We start from the raw sequence: 21902 nt of genomic DNA on the forward strand, positions 1-21902 counted from the left end.
TGATTTCCGTGCCACATCTGGCTGTGAAATACGCTATTTCGACAGACCAGTGGCAGCATTGAGATATAGTGAGCAAGAAAGACTAGGCAAACTCCTAGCAAGGTTGATCTGGGGTGAAAAGGTAACCACGAATATACCATGTTTAACTGGTCCAGATGGACTAGTAGTGTCGGGTCAAAAAGAAGTTAGCAAGGTCTTCTTTGAATACTATGCTGGACTGTACTCGCCCCAAAACACAGCCATATCTACGATACCCACTACACTCGTGTCTGATGAAGCAGAGATGCATTAGACATACCCCTGATGTTGAGTGAAATAAGAGGTCGTTATGGCCCTACCGGGCGGGAAAGCACGGGGTAGCGATGGACTAGGCGCGGAATTCTACGAAGAATTCATAGAAATGTTAGCCCTTCGCCTCCTTGCCGTGTGGACAGAGGCACTGGATCTAGAGAAATTACTGGATACTACACGTGAGGCAGTCATAACCCTGCTGCTCAAACCCGGGAAACAACCTGAAGACTGTGGCTCCTACCGGCCTCTATCCCTCATAAACGCTGACGCAAAGATCAGTATCACTCGACTCAGCCCTCTAATGCCGCATATGGTCCATGAAGACCAGGCAGGTTTTGTGCAGGGCAGATCCATGGCAACCAACATCCCCCGTTGCTACAACATATTGGCAAAGAGCCCGAGAGGCACTGTAGGGATAGCAATGGCCTTGGATATGCAGAAAGCCTTCACACCATCTACTGGCCTTTTCTGTTCAGGTACCTTGAATTATGGGCTTGGCCCGAATTTCATAAAATGGGTCTGTATACTCTATGGACAACCATATGCAAGGGTATGCGTAAACTGGGTGCTGTCATCGGTCCTGGAGCTGGCCGGAGGCACGAGGCAAGGCTGCCTACTGCCACTGCTATTGTTCGCTCTAGTGATTGACCCATTGGCAGACTTGGTGAGGGCAAAACACAGCAGAGCAGGGATACCATTGCCTGGCAAAATAGAGCTCATCACCCTCTACACTGATATTATGTTATACATCAGGAACCCAGAAAGGTACATGGCGCAAATTCTGAAAGCAGTAAGGTAATTCGGGGAATACTCTGGCCTGAAGTTGAATGTCGCTAATCTTGAGGGCTTCCCATTAACAGACGCAACCACATGCCCCGCTGACTTGTTGGGTCTCAAATGGGTGCCTCAAAATGTTGAGTATGTGAAATATTTGGGGGTAGATATAGCACGTACGACACAACCCGAGCACTTAATTACGGGAGGCTTGTGGAGGCTCTCTGCACCAAACTCTCCCGATGGAGACCTCTTCCAATCTCCCTGATGGGACGTCTAGCATTGATCAAAATGATCGTACTCCCAAAGCTGTTTTACCTATTCAGAACAATACCAGTGTGGCCGGGAAGATCTGTTTTCACTCAAATTCGTGGAGCATGTTCGGCCTTCATATGGAATGGACAATCAAGAATGAGCTGGATTCGTCTTACTGATCCATATGAGAAAGGCGGATTGGTCGCCCCTGATTTTGAACTTTACTTTCTCACTGCATCGGCCTGTTACGCTATGTTTTGATGTTTGTCAATCTGCTTAGAATCACATGTTGTGCATAGTCCGACATCCAGTGGAAACCGCACAGTATTGCATCTTGTCTTTCGAGAATCGAAAGGGGACCTTGACATGGGCGTGCCTGTAACACTATCCCTACATGACTTGTAGTGTCCCCAAGATCCCTCGGGCATCGAGGTCCCTCAGATTGTTTTTTTCCGTCCAGATAACTGGTCGCTCTTATGCGGAGTTCGTAAAGAACATTGCTATTGTCCAACCGACCTTTGGTCGAATAATTCTATAAATACAATTAAGATCACCCCTCCCGTCCCTTGTCTCGCCAGCTGTTCCAGTTTCCGCCGAAGACCTGCGAGATTTGACGGACGGTGATCTTGTCGGCGTTGCAGACCATGTTGCTGGGCCTTCCACCGTGTAATGAGTCAGAAGCTAAACAGGATTAATGTGTATATTAAACTGTCTACAAAGGAAATCTTTTTATGCTGAAATGCCCGTGTTTACATGTGGAGAAGGACCTTACTAGGTCCTCTCTTCTAACGACTCTTACTTGATTGTTGGTTGCTAGGGAACAAAAGAAGTGATTGAGGAAACGGAGAACAGCGGTTTCTGTTGGGCATATTGAAAAACATCAGAGGGAAGTTTTGGTGATTCCTGTTTATAAGTTGTTTGCGCTGTAAGAAGTTTCATGGAGATGATATGAGGCGACTGATGTTCGCCTAGTGAACGTGCCCGAGTGAGGAGAGACGCCGTTGCGCATTGGCATTGCCGGAGAGGGAAAGGCGCTGTTGCGCTTCATCGCCATCTGAGGAGGGAGAGGTGACCTTGCTCTGTGATACTGCCTGGGAGGCGAGGGGCGCCGTTGCGCTTCGTCTATGTAGGAGAGAGGAAGGCACCGTTACTTGCAGGCTGCCTGAGAGGGGAGAGCGCCATTGTGCTTCGACGGGGCAGTGAGTCGCCGATGAGAACACAGCTGATCGCTGTGTACAGCGGTTGGGGAAGTCCTTCCTGGGTTGAAGATAAACAACTAATGCTGTCTGAGAGTGGAGGCGTGTTCCGTCGCTGATCGGGTGAGAGGAAGGGGGGGGGGGGAGTTCCTTCCTGATCAGCTGGCGGCCAGCTGATGTGAAGAGCGGATGAAACAACGGTGAGAGAGGCTGTGATTTGTATGAGAGCCTTAAAGTGGAGATAGCCAACGAACTTACAAGTGATAAGGACGCAGTTGACATAGTAATTGGAAAAGGCTACAAAAGGAGAGAGACAGAGGGGGAGACGAACGGATCAAAATATCTTACACTTGAATATTATATTGCGCTGTGGTGTTATGGACAATACCTCACAACATTGAAGGTTATATTCCACAGACCATGATCTTTATAAAACAAAAGAAATGACACTTAATGATAAAAGTCTTTAAGTGAAGAACCCGCAAGTGAAAGGTCTAACATAAAGGAAATGGGAATAAAGGACTAAGAAGAGGAGAATAAAAAAATAAAGACAAAAGGAAGACAACAGAAAGGAAAAATAGAGAAGAAAGGTCATATAGACTGTTGGTTAACCATAAAGAGACAGAGAAACACGAATTGAAGGTAAAATACTAAGAAAGCAGTAAAAGTTTGCAAGGTTACTTACCTGAACATTCGGTGAGAGACAATATATTGGCAGAGAAGCTGTTTCTTGAAGAATTCAGTTGAAAGACGTATCCTTTTTCATAAAAACTGAAAGAAAGAAGAGTTCTGGTTAATAAAATTATTGGGTGTCTTGCTTAACCCATAAAACTACTTACTGCCTCAGTCTCTTTATTACATCTGTTACAAGCTAGTTCATTACATTTGGTGTCAGAAGTGGTATAAAGAGAACGCCATGGAAGTACTTATTAAACCTTTGAGTGAGGGCCAGCAACTCCTGCAATAAGCTTTACAAATACAGAGCGGACAGACTAGCGTTTCAGCAAGCCCTGCAAGTACAACAAGCTCAATTAATGGAAGCTACGAATATTAGAAATCATTCTCAAGTTCTAACCTCCATATTACAAAAATATACTACTGGCGAGGATCCTGCCAATTTTCTTCGTGAATTTTGAGAGAGTAGCCCGGAATGCACAATGGCCCACCGAGAGATGGTGCCACTACATCGCGCCATTAATGACCGGCGAAATGCAGTGCGCTTACCAAGCTGCAAACCCGACCGGAGAGACAAGTTACAGTGACATGAAGAAGGTAGTGTTGGAAAGACTAGGGCATGATGAGGAAACCTCTAGAATCAAGTTCAGAGAAGTTAAGTTGACCAGCGAAGAAACTCCCAGACAATTGTTTTATAGGGTGAAGGAGCTTGCTGAAAAGTGGTTACAATCTTCTACATCCTCACCTAGTGAAATAACAGAGAAGATCGTCTTGGAACAATTTGTTGAAGCACTTCCCGGATCCGTGCAAAGATGGGTCAAACAACATCATCGTCCATCGTTAGCTGAGGCTGTTGCTGTTGACATTGCATCGGCTTATCAGAAAGCCGGGCAAGGCAAGATGCTAACATATATGAATCATACCAGGCCTAATATCACCATGAACAAACCTCTGAATCAGACAGGGTGGCCAAACTCCATGTTAAGAAAATCAGAATCTGAAAATAGTCGTTCCAGACCTAGTAGCGAAGGTCCGACTAACTACAGACCAGCACCAAACGCAACCCGAGGTCCACAATGCTTCGACTGCGGAAAGTGGGGACATCTAGCTAGGTTTTGTCCCAAGTAGGTGAAAACTGAACCAATGGATGTTGGAGTTTTTGAATCACTAAAGGACACTGAATACCCTGAACAAACTGGACGAGCCCAGTATTTATATACCTGCGATGCAGAAGTAGGTGGGAAAACAACCCGAGCATTGGTCGATTCAGGGAGTCTGCAAACAGCCGTGACCTCTGACTTGGTAGGTGAAGATTTTTATTCTTCAGAGGAAATAACAATTAGATGTGTTCATGGGGATATAAGGTCGTACCCTTCAAAACGGATTCAGATAAAGTTAGCCGGGGAAACTATGGTTGTGAGAGCCGCAGTATTACCCTCATTACCTAAACCTCTACTGGTTGGATCAGACATACCAAATTTTCCTAAATTAGTCAACGAAATAGAGAAGAGCTAGTTGGAAACAGCCCCCTTTCACGACGAAGAAATCTTCAGTTCGCCCCTTAACAAATGTTCTCCCTGTAGCTGTAGATTGGAGGTTAGACGAAGAAGGAGATAGCTTTCGATCGGCACAAGAGTTAGATCCTCTTCTACAATATGCTAGGGAGCGTGCCTCAGAAAACTCAACAGGTCAAGGTCCTCGTTTCATAAAACAGAATGGTCTCTATTATAGACTAACGAAGTCTCGAGATGATGAGGAACTAAAACAGTTGTTGATTCCAAATAAATACTACAAAACTGTTTTGGAAGTCGCTCATTTACAGGTTGGTGAAGGGGGACCGAGAAAACATCTCAGAAAACCTTGGCTAGATTTTACTGGCCAGCAGTTTATAGTCAGGTCGTTAAGTTTTGCCAATTCTGTGAAGAGTGCCAGAGAAAGAACAGAGCGAATGTGAAGAAAGCTCCTTTACAGTCTGCCATTGGTGTTAGAGCCTTTTAGTAGGATAGGCATGGATATTGTAGGACCTTTGGAACCAACAAGAAGAGGGCATCAGTATAGTCTAGTAATAACAGACTATGCGACATGATATCCTGAAGCGTTCCCGCTAAAGGCCACCAACACCCAACAGATTTGTGATGCTCCGATTCCTTTCATAGGTAGAGTCTGGATTCCCAAAGAGATGATCGTGGGACAAACTTCATGTCTAAAATCCTTAAGGAAGTATGTGAAACTTTAAAAATTGAACATCTTAAGACAGAAGTCTACCACCCTCAAACAGATGGTTTAGTAGAACGCTATAACCAGACCATTAAATAGATGCTGAGGAAATCTACTTCTCCCGAAAATAGAGACTGGGACAGAATGCTACCTTGGATTCTTATGACTTTAAGGAACACTCCTCCGTCCTCGACTGGTTTTTCACCTGTCGAGCTTCTTTTCGGAAGACCCGTACAATCTTGGATATTTTAAAGGAAAACTGGGAGGAAAAACCGTACAGGAGTTAACTATTACTGAGTATGCCTCTCAATTACAAGAGAGTAGAGAAACTACAGGCTATCGCTAACGATAACCTTCTTCAAGCCCAGGAGAAACAAGAGAAATATTATAATCAAAACACTCGTCTCAGAAGTTTTAAAAAGGGCAATCAAGTTTTAGTATTGTTACCCACCTCTGAAAATAAAATGTTGGCCGCCTGGAGGGGACCATATAAAATTGTGGACGTTTTGGGTCCTCTGACGTACAAAGTGAGACAGCAGGAAAGCAGAGTTCCTCTTCAGACTTATAATGTAAATCTCCTTAAAAAAATGGATACCTCCAGTTCAGACAGTGGTGCTGATAAGTCTTAAGAGATACAAGAAGAACATTTCACTCAAACCGAGGGGAGGCTAGGGGTGGAAAGTCTGAATATTAATCAAGATTTGTCGTCGATACAAAAAGAGGAATTATCATTGCTAGTGGATACTTTTCGTGAAGTGTTCTCATCTTTGCCTGGAAGGACTAATCTGACTTATCACCATATATCTACAAAACCTGAGACCACAGTAAGACTAAGACCATATAGAATACCCAAGGTCGAAGATCCAAAGCCATTAATCAAGAGGTCCAAAAGATGTTGGATTTAGGAGTAATTGAACCATCAAGTTCACCCATAGTTTTGGTTCCAAAACCTGATGGTAGTGTTGGGTTCTGCATGGATTTTCGAAAGTTAAACAAGGTATCTAAATTTGACGCTTATCCCATGCCGAGAATATAGGATTTGTTAAACAATCTGGGAAAGGCAAGATTTCTGACAATAGACCTTACCAAAGGATAATGGCAAATACCCTTATATTCACCAGATAAGGAAAAAAATGCATTTGTCACACCCAAAGGGCTGTATCAGTTCACAGTATTGCCTTTCGGATTGCATGGAGCACCAGCTACTTTCCAAAGATTAATGAACTATATTATAAAAGGTCACGAGCAGTATGTTGGAGCGTATTTAGACAACATCCTGGTTTTCAGCCAAACCAGGCCTGAACACCTCACACTCTTGGAGGCCATACTTAAAACATTAAAGCAAGCAGGATTACATGTGAATCCCAAAAAAACACATATTGCAAACTTCCATACCAAATATTTGGGATATTATGTCGGTCAAGGAATCATTAAACCACCAGAGGAGAAATTGAAAGCTATTAAAGAATTGAAATTCCCAGAAAATCCTAGACAAGTATGAGCATTTTTGGGCTTTGTAGGCTATTACTGGAGATTTATTCCACATTTTTCTACCTTAGCTGCTCCTTTAACCGATTTGTTGAAGAAAACATCGCCTTCTAAAAAGATTTGGCAAACGGAGGAGACCCAAAAGGCCTTCAACCCTATAAAAGAAGCCCTAACCAATAAGGCGTTTTAGATTGCCCAGATTATAATGCTCTGTTTTTTCTTCGTACCGATGCCTCTGGCATAGGCCTCAGAGCCATATTATTCCAAAACCAGGGAGATCAGGAAAGACCGATCCTGTTTATAAGCAGAAAATTACTTCCCCCACAAATTACAATATCCAACAATAGAGAAAGTATTTGGCCATCAAATGGGCAATTGAAGCTTTGAGATATTATCTACTTGTGAGGGAGTTCACTTTGATAACAGATCATGCTCCCCTGGTGTGGCTCGCATGAAACAAAGACACAAATCTAAGTGTTCTCAGGTGGTTTCTTTCTCTCCAGGCTTTCTCTTTTAAAACCATTCATAAACCAGGCCGTTTACTAACTCAAGCTGATTATTTGCCCAGAGCTGAAACCCTTCCCGAGCGTAAGGGCTTAGTAGAGGTGGTGTGTGATGAGTTAGTAGCTAAACAGGATTAATGTGCATATTAAACTGTCTACAATGGAAATCTTTTTATGCTGAAATGCCCGTGTTTACATGTGGAGAAGGACCTTACTAGGTCCTCTCTTCTAATGACTTGATTGTTGGTTTGCTAGGGAACAAAAGAAGAGATCGAGGAAACTGAGAACGACGGTTTCTGTTGGGCATATTGAAAAACATCGGAGGGAAGTTTTGGTGATTCCTGTTTATAAGTTTGCACCGTTGCAATGTAAGAATTTTCATGGAGATATGAGGCGACTGATGTTCGCCTAGTTAATGTGCCTGAGTGAGGAGCGGCGCCGTTGCGCATTGGCACTGCCAGAGAGGGAAAGGCGCCATTGCGCTTCATCGCCGTCTGAGGAGGGAGAGGTTCCCTTGCTCTGTGATACTGCGTGGGAGGCGAGGGCGCCGTTGCGCTTCGTCTCTGTCAGAGAGCGGAAGGCACCGTTACTTGCAGGCTGACAGAGAGGGGAGAGCGCCGTTGCGCTTCGAAGGGGCAGGGAGTCGCTGATGAGAACACAGCTGATCGCCATGTACAGAGGTAGGGAAGTCCTTCCTGGGGTGAAGATGAACAACTAATGCTGTCTGAGAGTGGAGGCGTGTCCCGTCGCTGATCGGGAGAGAGGAAGGGAGGAAGTTCCTTCTTGATCAGCTGGCGGGCAGCTGATGTGAAGAGCGGATGAAACAGTGAGAGAGGCTGTGATTTGTATGAGGAGAGCCTTAAAGGGGACGTAGCCAACAAACTCACAAGTGATAAGGAAGCAGTTGACATAGTAATTGGAAAAGGCTACATAAGGAGAGAGGGAGAGAGACGAATGGATCAAAATATCTTACACTTGAATGTTGTATTGCTTGTAACTCACTGTGGTGTTATGGACAATACCTTACAACATTGAAAGTCATATTCCACAGACTCATCTTTATAAAACAAAAGAAATGACACTTAATGATAAGTCTTTATTAAAACAAAATTCATAAATGAAGAACAAGCAAGTGAAAGGTCTAACATAAAGGAAATGGAAATAAAGGACTAGGAAGACGAGAATAAAAAAAAATAAAGACAAAAGGAAGACAACAAAGAAAAATGGAGAAGAAAGGTCATATAAATTGTTGGTTAACCATAAAGAGACAGAGAAACAAGAATTGAAGGTGAAATACTAAGAAAGCAGTAAAAGTTTGCAAGGTTACTTACCTGAACATTCGGTGAGAGAATATATTGGCCGAGAAGCTGTTTCTTGAAGAATTCAGTTGAAAGATGTATCCTTTTTCATGAAAACTGAAAGAAAGAAAAGAGTTCGGTTAATAAAATTATTGGGTGTCTTGCTTAACCCATAAAACTACTTGCTGCCTCAGTCTCTTTATTACATTTGTTACAAGCAAGTTCATTACACGCCGGCCTATACAGTAGGGAGAGTGGGGTCGGGGTGGACATTTCTTTTCAAACTGAAAATGCCTTTCCCTTTCTTCCCTCTTTCCCGTTTGGTCTTAGTCACTCTGTGTAACCTCAGCTATGGAGAGGACTCCATTTAGATTTTGCCGTTTTTGTAAGAGAAAATTCCCATCGAATGATGAGCACAGACGGTGTAACCGGTGCTTGCCCCTCGATCACAAAGAGGAAGGGTGTGCGGCCTGTAAGCTCCTCCGCCCCAAGACTTTGAAGGAGCGTAGTGTGAATCGATGGGCGACCTACGGTATGTCCAAGGATGGGACTTCGACTTCTCCCACTGCCGCTACCACCGAATGTGATGATGGCGAGTGTGACCATCGGGCCTCAGAACCGGGGGTTGTTGACCTTTCGATGGAACACTCTCGTTCCGCATCATCTGTCCCCGGCCCCGATAAGCATGTCGTAAGCTCTGCTATGGGGAAGTTGCACCCCGGCGACAAAGACAGATGCGTGCACCGCACGAAGCACACAACCCCTAGCCTTACTTCGACTACGTCGAATAAGATTTTGGTGCCAACGGGTGCACCAGTAACTCCGGTGATACCCGCCGATCGCTGAGAACGGCAGCACTCCCTGCAGCCGCATGCGTGCCTAGCGACTGGGCAATCCAAGACAAAGGGTGCTACCCCAAGAACACATAGTTCCGTCGATACACATCGCAAGAAGGCGTATGCCGACGATAAACCGAGGACTCAAGACAAGACCTTACCACCGCCAACAGCACTACCAGAAAAGGTGGGCAATGGGGGCAAGGCCCCTGTTCTGCCGAAAAATTCTCCCTTACAATCGTCAGATGTACCTGCGTGCCTCCCGACTGGTGAGGACGTCGAGGTCAGCCTGGCAAGAATTGTGGCCGCCGATTCTCAATGGCAATCTAGGGACTCTGAAAGTTTCCGAAAGGCCCAAAGATCCGCCGAGATCTAAGGAGAGTGCTCAAAAGTCAAGAGGAGGACACAGGGATACTCCACCTTTCATCGGTCCCGCTAGAAGGACTTCTCTGAAGGAGAGGAAGGACTTTCTTCGACGTTAAGGCAAAGATATCTATGGTTTTCGACGGAAGAAAGTGCTAGAGACACTTTTTCGATGGAAGACTATGAGAGAGACAGCTTTTCACCCCTAGAGCGTCAGTCTGGACTAGCGAAAAGTTTGAGGACTGCATGGAAAGGCTGAACAACCTACACCAAGAAGACCAAGGCAGGAGAGCCCTGTTAACCCTAGAGCTAAATTCCCAAGACTTTTTGACCCCTCTTTAGAAGAGGACATATGTAATTATGACCTTGCTGAAGAAAACATTCCACCAGTTGATGTACAGGAAAATCCTTTCTCTAACAAAGAGGAACATGAGCCCATTGAAGATGGGAGGACCCAGATATGGGTGACCCGTGGCAGTCCCCAGAGCCACAAGACCCAGAAATTCTGGCTTTTGGACTCTCCTCAAAACACCCCTACGAGAAATCCCTCTCCTATTGATGATCAACTGACGTTTAACGTAATGTTACGTATGGCAGCTGAACACTTTAAAATTGACACTGAAGAGGTAGCACCTGAAGCCGACTTCGTTGAAGATGGACTGCAAGAGAAGCCGCCAACCAGCCAGGCCATCCCTTTCCTCAATTTGATTAAAAAACGCCTGCTCCATCCTTGACTACACCGGCTCTTACGAGAGGTGTAAACCCAAGAATTGAAAAACTCTTTTGCCCGTCTCCCTCAGATCCTCAATAAATTAGGTCATTCCACCCCAGATTCTTTGGTAGTCACTACTACAAGAAAAAGAGGACACTACTACAAGAAAAAGAGGAGGGGTCCCTTTGTCAACCGACGAGGTACCCCCTGACAAAGAAGGAAAAAGACTTTATACCCTGACTAAGAGGGTTACCACAGCAGCATACTGTATGCGTATTGCCAATAACGGCACTTTATTGGCCAGTTACGCAGATGTGCAATGGGCTTTAATACAAGACGGCCTACAAGAGGTTCCAGAACCTCTACGGACCAGTCTACTTGCCACAGTCTCTGAAGGTAGGCAAGTTAACCAAAGCATTTTAAAGAACTTTGGATTCTGCCGAGACGGCCAGTCGAGCCCTCGCTCAGGGCATTCTCCTCAAGACACGCATGGCTTCGAAATTCAGGGTTTAAACCTGAAACTGAAGCGTTGCTTATAAGCAAGCCTGTGGAGGAATCCAACTTGTTTGGAAAGGCTGTCGACGAGGCCCTACAGACCGTGAAAAAAGAACATGAAACCCTAAATAGTCTGGACCAAATTACTCAAGAGACCCTCCACAAGGCGAGGATTTGGAAACTGAAGGTTTTTTCGTGGCCAACGCTCCACTCATCAACAATACTCTTCAGGAAACAATTGGAACGCTCCACAAGAGACCAACACTTACACCACCCCGTACCTCCAAAGGGGACAGTGCTGTGGTAAGGGGCAGGAACCCTCCCCCCAGAGGTTCTCCTGCCTCAGGTTCCAAATGACTCGAAGATTTGGGTCCCCTCCCATGCCTCGCCGGTCAGGGGCCGACTGACATCATTCCTTCAGGCATGAGAGGGAATAACAACTGACCAGTGGGTGCTAAAGACCACAGCCCACGGGTACTGTGTAAGTTCAACCGGTCCCCAAAATTCAGACCTCCACGACAACGAAGACTAACACCAGAACATCTTTGCATACTTCTTCATGAAGTAGAGGTAATGGAACAAAAAGGAGCCATAGAGATCATACCTCTATCACAGGTAAAAGAAGGTATTTATTCAGTGTACTTCCTGGTAACCAAAAAGGATCTAACCATACGTCCTGTTCTAGATCTGCGCCCATCGAACACATTTGTAAAACCACAAACATTTCGCATGGTCACCCTGCAGGAAGTAATTCCCCTTCTCACACACAGGGATTACATGGCAACTCTGGATATGAAAGATGCATACTTATTTCGATGTTGCCAGCGCACAGAAAGTACCTCAGGTTTAGGATGAAGAACAAACATTATCAGTTCAAGGTACTACCCTTCGGCATATCATCTGCACCAAGGGTATTTACAAAGGTACTAGCAGTAGCGGCAGCACACCTGTGCAGGCAATCCATTCCAGTATATATTTACCTCGACGACTGGCTCATAACCGGGGACTCTTACGAGACGTGTCTGTCAAATACCCAAAAGACGATAGATCTTTTATTCAGTCTGGGATTCTCTATCAACGAGAAAAAATCCAGTTTAGACCCCAGTCAAGTCAAACAATTTCTAGGGGCTCTAATTCGAACAAAGGACGGCCTCATCTTCCTCTCCAACAAGAGGGTTCAAAACATGTTATGTTATTACAAATCCCTCACTATGTAACCATTCGAGAGGTAACAGTACACAAGGCTATGCGTCTGCTAGGAATGATGGCGTCATGTATCTACTTAGTTCCTCACGCGCACCTGCGCCAAATGCAAGAGTGGCTAAGCAACCAGTGGTGTAAGGCCAACGGACAATGGGACTATTTAGTAGTGGTCTCGCCGGCCCTAGTTCTCTCCCTGTGGTGTTGGACGAGGGAAAACCTCTTGAAAGGGAAATCCTTCACCACACCCGCAGTGGAAGCCACTCTAACTACAGACGCCTCCCTTACAGGGTGGGGAGCCACCTGCTCCAGCAGACAGCAAGCAGAGTTTGGTCGCCAGTTATAGCGTCCAACCACATAAACCTGCTGGAACTGCTGGCAGTGTTCAAAGCACTAAAAGCTTTTGAAACACAACTGCAAGTAAAGACGATCCTAATCCTCACAGACATCACCACGGCCATGTACTATCTGAACAAACAGGGGGGCACTCATTCTCCGGGGCTGTGCAAACTGTCTCAGAACATTTGGAAGTGGGCTCTCAAATGCAACATGTTCCTGTTATCACATGTTCCAGGGGAACTCATCTTCTGGCAGACGTACTCAGCAGAGACTTTCCGTTGCCCAGGGAGTACGAATGACGATTACACAGACGCCGTTGCCAATGTTTTCGAACAATGGGGTTTTCCAGAGACCAATCTGTTTGCGACCTTGGAAAATGCCCAATGCCAAGATTACGCCTCCAGGTACCCCCGGAACCGCTCCAAGGGGAACAGACTCTGGATAACATGGTCAGGGAAATGTCTACGTTTACCAATCCCTCTAAAACCCCCATCCCCCCACCCCCAACTGCCCTTCTGGTGTTTCAAAGTGCGACCGGGCAAGGGAAGGGGGAACAGGAGAGAACAAAAACAACTAGCTTAATAGGCCAAGTGACATTGAGAACGCGCAAGTGCATGGGAGAGAGGAGAGTGTGGAACGAGGAGAAAAAAAAACATATATGAAGGCAACAAACAATGGTAGTGCAGCCTGCAAGTTGCAAGTGCTGGGTTTAAGGCAGCAAGCTGGGTAGGTCTGATAAGTACAGGAAGAAAAGGGGGGGTTGTCTGGGTACAGATACAAACCCCAGTGCAAGGGGTGGACTGGAGGCAGTGCGTGAGTGCTGTTCCTTGAATTTGGGTTCCACTATTCAGAAAAGTATACTTGCATGTTGGTTTACTACGTGATTCCTTAACGGAGTGTCACTGCATGACTGACAGGGTTTACTACCCTTGTATTACTGAAAGTAATAAGAAAGTACCTTATGGTTTTACTCCCCATGAATAGGTGTGTCCTATCCTAGATGTGTTTGAAAAGGTCTGACTTGCCTAAACATAATGTTTGTTTTCTAAACAAGGTGTATGCTTTGGTTTGTGTATCTTAAAGCATTGTAGTGTGTTTTTATAATTCTTAAAGTACTTACCCTCCAAGGTCTATCTTGGCCTAACTTGTATTCATAATAAACCTTTATTTGTTATAATACTTCTGGTTGTCAGTGTTTCTGTTGAACCATTGGTATACTACAATTTCTTTGTACCTTCCTACAGCCCTCTTGCTCCTCAGATAAGCCTGGCTGCTCTGTCTAGGCTACCATATACTCCGGTGGTACAGCCTTATACTAAGAGTGGAGTGTTGTACTGTCTCAGTTGAATGGTTTTACTAAGCTCTTAGTTGGACTTCAGAAAGAACTGTCCCAACCAAAGGCATCGCCGGTCATCTGGAAGGGGCTGCGAACATCTCTCCTTCATCGATTCTTCAGTTCAAATGGTCAGAAGGACCAAAAAGGGGGAAGCCATCTTGAATTGGCGAAAAAAGAATACGGTCACCATTTTGGGTCAATGGTGACCCTTCTGCAAACTACTGCCACAGTGTGTACAGCCTAAGATTAAACAGTTGCACACTAGTAGATGGGATGGAACCACTGCCACCAGCCATTCAGATGAGCTTGTCACTGTAACCAAAAGTCACACGAGCAGTGAGAAAAGGGATACAGTGTAACCCCTCAGCACTCCACATAAGGTAGTGTTCTGATCGCACCATAGAAAATAAAGGAAGGATACTAAATATCTCCCTGTCCTTGGGAACATGTGGAAATTGCAGAAAAGGGAAGCCCAATTGGCTCCCAGCAGCACTGCACAGTGTGCTGTGTGCTGCAAAGGTCAATGACCGAGGCAACAAAACCTGGAGGGAAAGCATGACTCCATCAAAAAGGTATAAAAAGAAATATAGCAGGATCCCAAAGATGGGGTAAAAGAAAGAGCAAGTGTGGAAAAAGGAGAATTGACATAAAAAAAAAATACAGTAGTCCAGCAAAAAGTGCTGGGAGACTCGCAGGTGAAGGGGATTTCACATAAACATCTAACGGCAACCAAGCACGATGGCGGAAAAAAACAATCTCAGGACCTCAATGGCAAGTCTTGAATTTCAAAAGGTGTCCTCAGGAGCTGCCAACCCCCAGAGACCCTCCAGGGTGTGGAATCCTCAACCACTTTTAATACGGCTGAGCCCTAAACACCTCCAAGAGAAAGGGAAAGTGGATAAAATAATAAAGATTCAGAATCCTGGCCTTGACTAAGGATATCTGCATAAGGGCGAGAAAGAAAATCATGTTGGCTAATACGTTCTCGTGTATCTGACCCGTCTCTTTTTCCCTTAGTTTAAACACTAAGTACTTGAATTCCCCCTGCTACAGCTTGAGGGTTGTAGATTGAGTAAATACTACTTAACAGAATTTCTTCTGAAGAACATCCGGAATCTCTTGTTGCTGAATTAAATCTTCCTGAATATCTTTATTCATTGACTCAAATTAGCTTTGCTAGTTGGTACTTCAGTTCTCTAAGTAGGTTGTCTTTAAGTTTCTTTACTTGGCTTCCTACTTTTCTACACTAGAGTCGTTTTACTTTACCTGATCAGCTTTGCTCACCGCGCCTACCGCACAACAAATGCCTTAGAAAAAATGTCAAGAAACATAATAAATAAGTTGCTGCTCTCCTGCAGTTCCAAGAACGCCCGCTAGGCGGTCTTACTGTCCCGTTCATTTTTAATCAAAGCACTGTCACCGCATAAGCCACGCAATGCGTCTCCAAAGCTAAGTCTTTACACGGAGAAGCTTTCCCAGCTTCCGTGCTGTGGTCAGTCACCACGCTTACCACGCATAATGATTGCTTTTGACAGAGCCAAATGAAAGCGAGCAAATATTACTCCAGGCACACAGCAGGACGCAACGCGGGTAATTCTTTATAACCTTTGTGTGCTCCCTCGCGTGGGAATTTTTCCGCACTGAACGTTGCTCGCTAGCTGTAACTACACGAACAGTCACATTAACATAGTCGCAGCTAACTTTTTCGTCATTTGAAGCCAGCCTCCTTCACTCCGAAACAGTTTTAAGTATTTACAGCTTGCTTGCTAAACAAACATATATATTATATACAGTTTATGAATGAAAAACCTAGCTGCCATTACTTGCTGCAGACTTTTTTTTTTTCTTCAGCTCGGTGTTTTTTTCCGGACTCCTGGTCCTCTTAAAGATTCTTTGTGATTTTAAAACTGCCCACACTTTCTATTGATGTTAATGGGCTAATTTAAAAGCATTTCTTAAAACATGTCCTGTCTAAGTGATGGTGACTAATGAAAGGCAGTTTGGAATGTTGTACAAGAACCTTTGTCGATGCTGAAGTCAATCAGCACGCAGGGTCTCTCCCTCTCATCTTGGCCAGTGATAACTTTCATACTCTAGACACATGTGTTAAGACCCAAACCAAAGTGACAAAAGAAATATCGAAAGAGGAAAAGCATTACCCCGTAAGTCCAAGAAAGGTCTATGCCCTTCTGACCGAGGACCTGACACTCGACATGCTAAGGTCCATGGGTACAGTGCACCTTGCACTAGAGAGAGTATTACAAACGCACCCACTCGACTTCCCTTTTCAAACTTCAAAAATAAGTCCTGCAATACTCTGCACTAGATGTCGGCCTATGCAAAGCATGTGAATCTAATCGGATACAAGCGGCAGAAAGATTACAGGCATGTAATGTATGATGTATTGTTTTATTTTGCCTGTACATTGTCAATTCCCCCGTGATGTAGTATGCAAGTACCGAGACAGAACTGCAATCTTGGTTGTCCCCTTTATTTTGATGTAACCAAATACTATTTACCTTAACAGGTCCTGCTGCAATGATACCAAAAACGTTGGGTTCAACCATAAACTCCCAAACATCAATCTGTAATTCTGAAACTGTAAAGAAAGTAAGAAACACAGGAATCCCGCTGCCTACAAGCAGGCTACAAGTCTCCTCTATTCCGAAGCCAGTTGCTCTCAAAAGCCGGTCTACAGGATCTGGGGTGGTCGGATCCGGGATTCCTCTGGGCAAGACATCTACATCTGTTGCTAGTTTGAAAAGGCCAACTTCAGCACAAGCTACTAAATGTATACAAGGTAAGAGCCATGATGCACAAGGGAGTTCTTTTTTATTTCTGCAGGTTTTATTTACTTTCTTTCTGATCAAGTTGTTTTACGTATGCAACTACCACAAATGTAAACCTTCTTTTTCACCCTCTTATCTTTGTTACTATCCTATTACCGCTTCTCTCATACTCTCACCCTTTTCCAAATGTTTTTCTACACATACGGTCTTGCTCACCCCAAGCAGGAGCACTATACGTCACTTTCCGCTGTGGTGGTGGATACAGTACAAACGCATTTGAACAGAACGTATGGCACAGTACGAGGGATTCCTAACAAAATATCAAGTTCCATTCCATTCCTTGTAGTGTCCTCAGTGCCACCTAGGATGCCAGCCCCAGAAAGGGCATTAGTCCTTCTCGGGCTGTAAGTGTCAAAACTCAGCTTGGAGAATGTGATTCCTCTCTGGGACCCTGGACACTGCCTCTCCTCTCAGAAAGAATCTGATCTGCAGACCTATTAACTAACGTCTGTGCAACCGATTTCCCCCGTGCAGGGGCACACACCCTCAGGTACAACAGGATTGGAACAGGAGCTGCAGTAGGTGAGATAATCAACACAATTAACAATTCTCTAACAATAACTGAACACCAATAGCTCTAAATGCCCATGCAGGATGCTTGTGGTGGTTCAAGAACTCCAGAGAATGATCCTTCCCTATTCTTACTAAACCTTACTTACCTTAATTGATTTTAGAACTTGGAAAATTGGATACTCTGGTCCATAGTACGGGTCATAGGAACACCATTTTACGACTGTTGCGAACAGTGATGAATCCTCTCCCTGTTTATATACACACAAGCAACATCCTGAAACGAAGAAAACTGAGGAGCGAACCTACCGATGTGACAACGTGCACGTCATAATGTCCTCCAGGAAGAACAGTAAGCCCCGCCATAATGGCCATGCAATTTGCGCTTCTGACCCACATATCCCGTGAGCCAGCACAACGGATCTGCTATGACAGATGCACCGTCCATGCCAGATCCCTTACAGTAAGCTGTTATGCCAGGATACATTGTTATTTCTCTGGTGCTATGCTATCCCCTTGCTCTACGGCTGTGCTATGCTGTCTTTGCTATGCTTTCTTAAGTGTGGTATGCCATGTCATGTTTAAGCTGCTGGGACATATTGAACAAATTAGGTGTCTTGAATCTGTCTTTTGTTCCCAACTCCTTTTGCCAGGAATGTAAACTTGAAGTTGTGCTTTTGATATACCCTTTCCTTTTACTTTTAGGTGGGTGTTACCTCCCCCAGTTGTCATATGTGAAGGAATAATGGGAACTGACTCGCAATAAGCCATGAAGGTTGGGGAGGGGTGGAGTTCATTGTCAATAGGAAAAGGGGCTCCTTCCTTCCTCGCTTGTCCACCCCAGAGTCCGGATCCAAAATCAAGTGCCTTTCCCTGGCCACCTGCGTAGAGGACCCAAACGGGACTAGGGGTGAGAATACCCTCAAGATTCTCCTACCCTTCCTCAATCCGGGTTGGACCGGGTTGCTTCACATGGAAACCGGGAGAGGAAGTCCACGTTACCTTGCCCTCTACCTTTCTAGTGTTCAACTGTGAAGCAATACGGATGAAGGTCCAAGAACCACTGCATTACTTGAGGGTTGGACTCTTTTCTCTGACTAATCCAAATGAAAAGAGTGGTCTGTTACTAAGCGAATTCTGCAACCTAAAAGATAATTCTTTAGGTGAATTATGGCCCATTTGATTGATAAAGCCTCGAGCGCAATGATTGAATAGATTTTCTTTCTGGGAAAGAGCTTTCTGCTAATGCACAAGATGGGATGTTCAAATCCGTCATTTTGTGACAGAACAGGCCATAGTCCCCTTAAGGAAGCATCAGTCTGAAGAACAAATTGTTTGGAGAAGTCGGCCACACCTAAAACGGGGCTCTGGCATAGGGTTTGTTTCAGGGTTGTGTACAGATTTCATCCTCTTCTTCCTACCTGATCTTTTGGGGCTCAGCATTTTTCAATTTATCTGTTAATCGGGAAGTCTTGCTAGAGTAATATCAAATAAATCTGCGGCAGTACCCAATGAATCCCAAAAAGTCCTTTGGATCTTTGTCTTTGGAGGAGGTGTATCCAAGACAGCCCTTACCTTCTCTTGTGGTTGGACAGTGCCATTGCCCACAAAACCCCCTAGATATTTTACTGCGGATTGGACCAGTTTGCACTCTCTAGGACTAGCGGTTAATCCACTTTTCGCATTACTCTGTTATAGAGTTGGTACACATGAGCTATCCATGTCTTACTGTATATTATGTTATCTATATAGTCTCCCCAAAATGCAGAGTATGGTTGCAAGATTTTATCCATAAGTCCCTGGAGTGTTGCAGGAGCACCATCTAGCCCAAAAGGTAAAACATTGAATTGGAACAACCCTATAGGAGTGGAGAAGGCAGTTTCTTTCTTTAGCAGGTCAATGCAAAGAAACTTGCCAATATCCCTTGGTAAGATTAAGTGTTCACAAATATACTGCTGACTAATTGCTCTTGGTTCCCTCTTCCTCGTCCCAGTACTGTCAATTGTCAGTTTATTTATTTATGGAGCGTGCCAAGCCCACAGGCATCTGGGCGCTTTGCTTACAGGTTACAATCGAGTACAGAGAAGGAATACAGCAGTATAATACATAAGTTATAGATGTACACCAGATAAGAGAGAGATTTACAAACATATACATGGTAGGTCATACAGCAATATGGTGCATAAGGATTGCATATAAACGGAAATAGGAATGTACATACATATATACATGGCAGGTTATAGTTATGCTAATTACGTAAGGTCTTGCTCATGGAGCCATGCCTTGAACTTATCCTGGAATAAGAGGTAGGATGGTTCCTCTCTCAGTAAAGTGGGGAGGGCGGTACGTTTCTTAGCAGCGAGGACTGGGAAGCTGATTCCGCCTGCTCTTTGTTGTTTGATGTGTGGACATTGACACAGTGCGATTGGGCTGTTCTGGGAAGACTGGTTGTGGTGTGGCGGGTGATGCTATTGGACAAGTAGATGGGTGCCTCGTTGGATAAGCACTTATGGGTGAGGGACAGTGTTTTAAGTGCAATACTTGGCTTGATGTTAAGCCAGTTGAGTGTGTGTCTAGTTTCAGAGATGTGTTTTTCCTAGGAATATTCAGGGCTGCTCTAATAGCATTGTTTGCATAACTTGCATTTGATTAAGGTTCTGTTGTGAAGTGCCTAGATAAATAGCATTGCAATAGTCCAGCTTGGAAAAGACCAGGGCTCTTGCTATTGTGATGCAATTATGCGATGTCAGGAATAGTCGGCAGGCAGTGATGAGCTTATATGTGTACGCTGTAGCGAACGCCATGGCATTGGTTTGTCTTCAGGTTAATGCGGAATCTAACGTTTTCACAACTTTTGAGACTTTAATTATATTCCTGTCAATGTTTAAGGATGTGAATAATGCGTCCCGTTTGTTCAGATTGGCAGGTGATCCTAGAAGAAGCAGCTCTGTCTTATCGTCGTCAAGACAGAGCCCGTGCTTCGCCATCTGTGGGATCTATTGACCCGCTCAGCTGTGCTATACTACATCACTTTACTGCAGTGGTGCAAGAAACTGCAAAATGGACGCGTTGATTCCTGTGTGCACCTGGATCACTAAACTGCGTTTTTGCAACAACCAGAAAATGGCTGCACCACCCTGCCGCACACATTTCAGGTGGGGGTGGAACAGAGTACTCACTGCAGGAATGTGCCAGTGTGCTCTGCAACATTTAACATGGAGTGAGGTGAAAGAGGCAGCATTACTTTGCTGAAAACCCCAAATGCCTCTTTAAAATGACACCTTTTTCAACCTTTAAAAGTGCTGCTTGCCGCTATACTCGGCCAGTCCTTACGAACCACTGTGATTAAAAAGGCCCTGCAATGCCCAGGAACATCCATTGTGTCGCAGCAGAACCAGGCCTAATTCTTGAATGACCGCTCCTGTCAAAAGTATCTTTGAAAAATCAACCAGGGGCTTTGTTTTAATTTTACACAGGAAACGCGTCTACTTTCTTTGCAAAAGTTTCTAAAACTCAGCTGTCCGAGAGACTCTAAATAGATGCCTGTTTAAATGTATCCATGCTGCAAAACAACTCCAGCACTCAAAAGAACTATAGCTGCATAAAGTGTGTGTTTGCTGAAGATGAAAACTGAATTTAATGAAATAGTAAAATGTGCTTTTTTCTGACTGAAGAGAGAAAATCGCTTATTTAAAAGTAAATTGTTGTGTGAAGACCTGCTTACTTAGCAATGTAAAGATTTATTGCTGGTAAAAGTACACCTATAAACTGTTTTGATTCCACAGGTTTTTTTAAGTCACGATTTAAATTGAGAGAATGAAGGCTAAAACTCATAGGCTAAGTTGGCAAGCTATAAAAAAAAAAAAAACTTGCTCTGCCAGTTGCTAGCCTTGAGAAAGGGTGACACCTTATAAACCTCTGGCACAGGAAAGCGCTAATTGCCAGCTTGAAAGACTTTGAATGCACCAGGACAAAGAAACTTCACAAGCTCATCAGACATTCGTCTTTGCTCCAGACTGGGACAATAGCAGGCTGAGACCCTCACCTGTCAAGTGTGAGGGGCAATAAAACCTTCACTTGAGAGATGCCCCTCATCCTGCTTCAAAGAAACTGACAATTGACAGCAGGTTGGGGCGGGGGGAACTGATCAAGTGAAAATGGACTCGCTTTTGGCTTTAAAGGCTATTTTGTAATTGAACTTTAAAGGCGTTTAACTTTGCAGCAAGAATTAGGAAAAATATGAAAAGTTTGTAGTTCTAAATCTAATTTTATGCTCTTTCTTTGAAAACTTGGTAGAACTCATTACTGCATAAGGAACAGAAGTTATAAAAAAAAATGACAGATTACGGGGAAAGTATTGGTGTTGCGAACAAACATTTTGTACATGTATCCCTGGGGATAATGCACATCTGTGTACAAAGTTGGGGAATTATAGGCCAAATCTGTCATGTTTAAAATTACCAAAATATGTCAGCAAAGCGAAACCAGGTCCCACAGACTTGGGGTTTGGATTGAAATATGACGCACAAAATATCTCACCTGTGTATCTGATTTCCTCAGAGGTT

The 21902-nt window shown here is 44.4% G+C and overlaps 1 protein-coding gene across 3 annotated transcripts in view; it reads left to right on the forward strand.

Moving 5' to 3' along the window:
* The window catches only part of LOC138521091 (mucin-17-like), a 217079-nt gene that overhangs the window by 153991 nt on the left and 41186 nt on the right, over nucleotides 1-21902 (forward strand). For all 3 annotated transcript variants that reach the window (XM_069633654.1, XM_069633656.1, XM_069633655.1), the window contains exon 6: nucleotides 16506-16778. In XM_069633654.1, coding sequence (XP_069489755.1) covers nucleotides 16506-16778 — 273 coding nt within the window. The remainder of the gene's footprint in view (nucleotides 1-16505; nucleotides 16779-21902) is intronic.

This window comes from Ambystoma mexicanum, chromosome 13 (assembly GCF_040938575.1).
Source record: "Ambystoma mexicanum isolate Mex_15411 chromosome 13, UKY_AmexF1_1, whole genome shotgun sequence".
Classification (NCBI taxonomy): domain Eukaryota; kingdom Metazoa; phylum Chordata; class Amphibia; order Caudata; family Ambystomatidae; genus Ambystoma; species Ambystoma mexicanum.